The sequence below is a fragment of the Alligator sinensis genome, unplaced genomic scaffold (genome assembly GCF_000455745.1).
Source record: "Alligator sinensis unplaced genomic scaffold, ASM45574v1 scaffold1205_1, whole genome shotgun sequence".
Lineage (NCBI taxonomy): Eukaryota > Metazoa > Chordata > Crocodylia > Alligatoridae > Alligator > Alligator sinensis.
The window spans coordinates 613,511-620,691 of record NW_005842834.1 but is presented as its reverse complement, the minus strand read 5'-3'; the positions used below and the strand labels follow the sequence as shown (position 1 = coordinate 620,691).

Sequence of the window (7,181 nt, the reverse complement as noted above, 5' to 3'; positions counted from 1 at the left end):
GGAAGAATGGAATGAGTCTCAGATGTATCTGACAACACAATACGCCTTTGCTTCATCCTGTCCTGATTTGTTATTGGCCTTGTGATCCTGTCTTAGCCTGGCTGGAGCCTTATGGTGAAGAGACCTGGGACTGTGGCCTTGAGCAGCTGGTAGGGCAGTCAGACATTCTCCCCCCATGCACCACTACAACCATGGGCATGAGGTAGCCGGGTTTGGCCGGGCAGGGCAATGATTAGGCGAAGGCTAACGTGCTGTTCTGCAGAGGGTGCGACACAAACGGCACGTTACCATTTTTGTCTATTACCCCAGCGGGCTTGCCTGCCCGCAAGCGAAGTGCAGGAACCCACCCTCTGCTGCTCTAGAAGCACTGTCAACTGTCAGTAAATTTACTGAATAGAAAGCAAGCTAAAATGGCTATTAGTAAGGTTTATAAAAGAATCTTTAGCATCAGTAAAAATGTTAAGCAGCTGCCACTGGGACAGAAAGAGAAAAGCAACACATCCTGATGTACCACTGGGTGTGAAGCACCCTGAAGGGAGTGTTCTCAGCCACCAGCTGTGCTTCTGCATCCCAGGTTGCCTGTAATACTGCTGGGTCTCAGGTAGACTTCTTGGGAGTGGGGATGAAAGCTGGCAGGTGTAAAAATGGGAGAGGGAAGGGTGAGCAGCTTGGCACCGGGTGCAGTTGGGGGCATCAAAGCATGGGGTGCATAGGGGGCAGCACAGTGCAAAACAATCACTGCAGTCAACACCCCCAAAATACTTTTCTCTGTCAGCTCTTTTAGTAACAAAAAACTTTTAGTGCCTTCTACCCGGGTCCCAGCAGGAGAGCATGACTTTAAGTTTCTAAGTCTAGCGTATGTAAAACCTATCCGTAACAATAAGTGCCAGTAAAAAAAAATGCTCTTGGTAAAAAGATTGAGATTGTCATAAATTCTCGGGTTGGCAACCGTGCTGCACTCATTTACTCCTAGTCCAAGGGATTGCAGCACATACATCCTACTCAGCATGAGCTCAGCGGCTACTATGACTGACAATTTGGCACTGTGCTTTAACATTAACATGGTGGCCCTTTCTCCCATTGCCCCCGGAACCAAGGCCTCTGACAACGAACATGGACATCTCACTGAGTTCTGCGAGGCAGCTTCGCGGATTCGTGAGGAATATGAACTCTTACTTCAGAGATGTGGTGGTCCGCTTTCACTACTTCCATATTTGCATCCTGCATGTGACCCTATAGATCACCGCATATTAAAAACTTCAATACTGTTAGTCTACCATACTTCCCCGGAAAGTTGTATTATTTGGATCTTGTAGACATATCAACATATCACACCCCTTCCCTCTAACAGATTCACTGAACTGTGTGGGGGAGCTTTGTTGGTAAGGATGGCTTTATATTCCTAGCTGATCTACTATGCAATCCAAGTCTCCAACATAGAAACCATCTTTCAAGGAGAATATAGATAACTCCGGACCTAAATTTTCACAGCCCTCTTCTGATGGGATCTCTCCATCGCTGTACTGCTGTCCTCTCGGCTTTCCTTTAATTAATCGCTGCGAGTTCAACTGCATTACCTGGTTAGCAAAAGCTAACAGAAGTATAGACAATCAAAGTAGAGGTATCGTTCCAGGAAAGAGTAGTTCATAAAAAAATATCAAGGCGGGGATCAAAGGGACGCTACAGGCTTCGATTTCCCTCTCCTGACGTCTGATGAAACGATAGTACTGTCTCGTCACAGCAGGGAGATGAAAAGAGAAACAGGATGCGCAGTCTGATAGGATCTGATGGCGAAGTACGAGACCCAGGCAACAGACTTGGAATGAACGCACAGAGCATAAAGGAATGCAGAATAATGGCCTTGGAAAGACGCTGGAGCAAGTGGTGAGGAATCCCCCTGGAAACATAGTTATGAACCCGGGGGATGCAAAAATAGCAGTGAGTCAAGAGAAAGAGAAAGGCACAGGGTAAAGCAGAATCTTCCCCATGCTGAGAACTGTGAACAAACGGGATTTACTAATAAAAAATATATTAGGTGCTTCAAATATCCCCTGGAAAAAAAAATCTCCTCTATTATTATACCCTCCTCCTAAAGCACACATTTTCAATGGACTGCTATTTTGAAGGAATTCTACAATTTATTAAGTAAGAACTGGCTCCGGTTATTGCTCCTAGCATCCCTCGCTTGTTTAAATGAGAAATTAACGCTCTCTGTTACTATCTCATCTGTTGATTGAACATGGTTAATGTAATCATATAGTCCTGTTTGCAAGAATCAGTACCTACTGCACCATAAACGAAACGAAAGAAGACTTGGAAAAACGATAACACATGAAGATTCGCCAGTCGAAACAGATGAGGACCTATTCATAGAGAATGAAGGGCGGAGGAGCCCACCCAACCCTTACCTGGTCGGCGCCTTCCAAGTCGGTGGGCGCATGAGAGTCGGTGAGAAGATCCCGTTCCTTCCCGGAGCCCGTCACGACGCAGCCCCCCTGCTGCGGCGGGGCGGGCACGAGGGGCCTCAGGAACCGGAATTCGCTGCTCCCCGACCCCGTGCTCAAGCACACTTCGTATCGGTAACTCCTGGACAGGGTGCCGGTCCCCGACACATCCACCCAGTCTCTCGGCAAGTTGCCGTCGCCATACAACGTGCCGGGAGCACTGGTGTACTGCTCCCCGCCCCCTCTCCTCCGGCACACCTTGAGCAGGACAAATGTCACGACGGACAGCAGGAAGAGGAAGGACACGAGGCACAGGGAGACGGTTAGGTACATGGTTAAAGCGCCTGTGTCGGCCCCTTCGGCGGCGGCGGCGGCGGCGGCATCAGCGGACTGCAGGTAGGCGTCGGAAAAGCCGTCCACGAGCAGGATGTTGAGGGTGGCGGAGGAGGACAGGGGCGACTCCCCGCTGTCCCTGACGAGCACAATAAGCCTGTGCTTCACCGTGTCGCGCTCCGTCAGCGGCCGGCTCGTCCTCACTTCGCCGCTGTGCAGCGCCACGGCGAAGAGCCCCGGCTCCGTGGCGCGGAGCAGCTGGTAGGACAGCCAGGCGTTCTGCCCCGCGTCCGCGTCCACCGCCACCACCTTGGTCACCAGGTAGCCCGGCTCGGCCGAGCGCGGCACCAGCTCGCTCCACGCCGCCGTGCTGTTCTGCAGCGGGTGCAGCACGAAGGGCGCGTTGTCGTTCTCGTCCAGCACCACGACGCGCAGCACGGCCTCGGAGCTGAGCGCCGGGGACCCGGCGTCCGTCGCTCTCACGCCCACCTCCAGCTGCCTCGTCTGCTCGTAGTCCAGGGAGCGCAGCGCGTACACGCTGCCGTCCGCCGAGTTCACCGCCACGTAGGCGAGCACGGGCAGGGCCCCGGCGCCGGCGCCGGCGGGCACGAGCGAGTAGGTCACTCGGGCGTTGTGCTCCGCGTCCGCGTCGGCGGCGCGCACTGTGCCGATCGCCGTGCCGGGCGCCGTGTTCTCCCGCACGTGCATGGTGTAGGCCGCCTGGCTGAACACGGGCGCGTTGTCGTTGATGTCGGACACTCTCACCCTGATCCTCTGCTCGGCGGACAGGCTGGGGGCGCCCTGGTCCCGCGCCACGATCGTGATGTTGTACTCCGACACGCTCTCGCGGTCCAGCGCCCGCTCCGTGACCAGCGCGTACGAGTCCCGGAACGTCGCCTTCAGGGAGAAGGGCAGCGCGTCCTCTATGGAGCAGGCTGCCCTCCCGTTGTCCCCGGAGTCGCGGTCCCTGACGCTGAGCAGGGCCACCACCGTCTCGGGGGGCGCGTCCTCGGGGATGGGGCTGATGAGCGATGTCAGGGTCACCTCTGGCGCGTTGTCGTTCACATCCACCACCTCCACCAGGACTTTGCAGTGCGCCGACAGGCCCCCGCCGTCTGCTGCCTCAATGTAGAGCTCATAGGTCTCCCTCATTTCGAAATCCAGTTCCCCTGACAGCCGAATTTCCCCTGAGACTGCGGTCATACGGAATTCTTTGCTACTTTCCCCCCCCGCCGTCTGCTGCCTCAATGTAGAGCTCATAGGTCTCCCTCATTTCGAAATCCAGTTCCCCTGACAGCCGAATTTCCCCTGAGACTGCGGTCATACGGAATTCTTTGCTACTTTCCCTGGATTTCTGGCTGAAGGAGTAGGAGATCTCCCCGTTCGTTCCCTCGTCCAAGTCGGTGGCAGAAACAGTGACAACCAGGTAATCTCTGGGGCTGTTTTCCAGAACCTGGGCTTTGTAAGTGGCCCGGGAGAAAACGGGAGGGTTGTCGTTGGCATCGAGGACGATGACGCGGATTTGCGCAGTGCCGGACCTCGGCGGGGAGCCGCCGTCCAGGGCAGTGAGTAGCAAACTAAGCTCTGGCTGTTGCTCTCGGTCCAGGGCTTGGTCCAGCACTAGCTCCGCATGTCTCGTGCCGTCGCTCTGTTCCTCCATATGCACATGGAAATGCCCATTGGAGTTAAGGCTGTAGCTTTGAAGGGTGTTGTTTCCCACATCCAAATCCTGAGCGCTCTCCAGGGGAAACCGTGACCCAGCAGGGGTCGTTTCGAGCATTTTAAAGACGAATTCTGCTCTGGAAAAAAACGGAAAGTGATCGTTTATGTCAGTAACCCGCACCTCGGCCCGGTACGACTGCAAGGGATTCTCCAGGACTAGCTCAAAGCGAACAAGGCAGGGCTCCGTCTGCCCGCACAGCTCCTCGCGGTCCAGTTTCTCTTTGATAAGCAAGTCCCCAGTCTTGCCATTCAGCTGGAAATGCCGGCTCGCGGCGTCCGACACCAGGCGGGCCCTGCGAGCAGACAGGCTCCTGGGCTCCAGCCCCACATCCTTTGCCACATTAGCCACGAAGGACCCGCTCTCCATTTCCTCCGGCACCGAGTACCGCACCGTCTCCGAGCCGATCGCCCCCACGCACAGGAGCAGAAGGACAGACGCGGCTTGCCTGCTCCGCTTTGTTCTGCTCTCGGTGTCCGCCATTGTGTCTGCAGGAGGCGGCACGGGTCGATCCGGAAGAAATATCGCTAGTCCCGATTCATCCGACCAGCGCGATCTGCTAAGGGTTCGCTTGAGATGCGACAGGGTGAGTTGTGCCGATGTCTCCTGTGATATTCTCAAAGACAAGAGACGAGACAGCCGCTCTCCTGCTCCCGGTTCCTAGTGACAGTGTTTTCCTGCCGGAGAGCCGGGACTTCAGCTACTGCAGGTCACGCTTTCCTCGTATTAGTCAACAGCGCCACCAAGCGACAGGACGTTATGCTCGTTGCTGTTTGATTTTTTAAAAGTGTGTAAAATAATCTTTTTTAAATCACAATTGTCACGGGACAGCTTCCTAAACCAAAGTATGCGTGTTTGTACCTATGTTGTTATATATACTTGAATAAGAAATAGATGCAAGTGACAGGATAAATTTATTTCAATTTTATCATTTTATGTCTCAAAAAAGTGGGGTCTAATATGAAATGATAAGGAGAAAATCGGAAAAATTAACTCAAAATTAAGCTCCGAAATATGGTTTAAATTTCATTTTTAGAAATTATTTGAAATCCAATGGTCCCCATTACCTTTATAGAAACTTCCCAGAAAAGCAACTGTTGATGCCGGGAGCTAGAAAGGTTGGATACTTAAAACAGACTCTGGATTATAAATGTCCCTAACATAGCACGTGTAGAAAACCTTTATCTGACTGTTAGTCCAGGTGTATCGATGTGAAAATGTATAACAGGCAGTATAACCTTTTTGGTTCTAAATTCCTTATATTGGTTTCTGCTATCATTGGAGAATAGGTGTTTTCATGATGAAAACTTTTCAGCAATTAATGCATCAATTATTGTTAATAGGCAGCAGATAATTATTTCGAAAAGGTTGCTGCTTTTATTCTCTTTGATATCCCCGATGGTATCATGCCATTTTGTGCTGAGGCACAGAATATCCATCCTCTCTTGTTTCTTGTTTTATTCACATACTCGAGAGAGTACATGTAACGTGAGTGACAAGCAAACGGGGGATATATTACAAGACTATTTCCTGCAGTAATTTTCCGGCCTTTTTCACTGAGGTCACGATTGACCTACTTTATCTTCTGGTTTAGAAGTCTTTCCCGTATATTAAATACCAATCTCCATACATCTGAGCTGCATCCTCTTTGTGTTACCCATTACTCCACACGAAGAGGAACGCGTCAGCGAAGGTTACAGTTTCCTAAGGAGTTTCACAATCTGCATCCAGTGCCCTCTTAGATATCCAAGTGGAGTTCCAAAATCTATTCCATCACATGGTGGTGTGATATTAAAGCTATAGGATCTACTCCATCTCACTTGAAACTCAGCCCTGGCATGGTTCATTTCTTTACAAGCTTTCAGAAGTAAAGGGCAGGGCTACACAGAGAAACAAGTTTCCGATAGGAGAGGAGAAGAAACTCCGACACAGTAAACTGCTCTGTCCCCGCTGCCTCTCAAACTGGTAGCATGGAGGAGCATGGGCCGGAGCACGGGAGAGCCGAAAGCATGGCTGAGAAACAGGGCTGATTAAGGACGGCTACATTAATTCCAGTCGAGGAGGAAGACCCCACAGTTCACGGTGCGTTTGAATCTCGCAGGATAAGTTGTAGACGCGCTAACTTTCAGGAACGCTGCTTGAAATGTCAGGCTCCCGCCTTCAGCTCTGCTGGTCAAGATCCATGGGATTCGCTCATTCTTGGACCAAGCCTGTGGGGCAGAACTGTGCCCAAGCAACCAGGTCGCTGGGTACGGTACCTGCGATCTTCCCTTTTTGTCTGTGACCAGCGGTGAATTAGTGATTTTCTGAAGCCAAAATGCTGTTTCATTTCCACAGGAGGAACAAAAACATGTAATGTACACAAGGCTTATCCCGAACAGCCCTCTTCATTCTAAGTCAGGCCCATGTTTCAGTCGGTTTCCCCAGAATGGATCCCGAACCTCTACTGCCTTATGGAAAACAATTCTTATTTAGCTACCATTCCTTTTTTCTTTTCATATTATTTTCTTTACTTTTTAAAATACGGCCTGCACTTTTTAACATCGTTTTTGAAAAGAATAATAGTTCATCAGTCACCAGGCAGTTCAGCCATATTCCTCACTGAGCTTCTCACTATTGTTCCTCATCTAGCTCTCACGTGTTTGCGGGGAAATAACTTCTCAATCTATATTCATTCTTCCCTC

The 7,181-nt window shown here is 51.2% G+C and overlaps 1 protein-coding gene across 1 annotated transcript in view; it reads right to left on the bottom strand.

Annotated features, from left to right (window-relative positions):
• LOC102384142 (protocadherin beta-16-like) overlaps positions 1-5,169 on the bottom strand; it is a 20,214-nt gene extending 15,045 nt beyond the window's left edge. The window contains exons 1-2 of the mRNA XM_014525580.2: positions 4,021-5,169; positions 2,409-3,899 (exon numbers count right to left, since the gene is read on the bottom strand). Of these exons, the coding sequence (XP_014381066.1) occupies positions 2,409-3,899; positions 4,021-4,980 (2,451 nt within the window). The 5' untranslated portion in view covers positions 4,981-5,169. The remainder of the gene's footprint in view (positions 1-2,408; positions 3,900-4,020) is intronic.
• Positions 5,170-7,181: the final 2,012 nt, after the last annotated feature.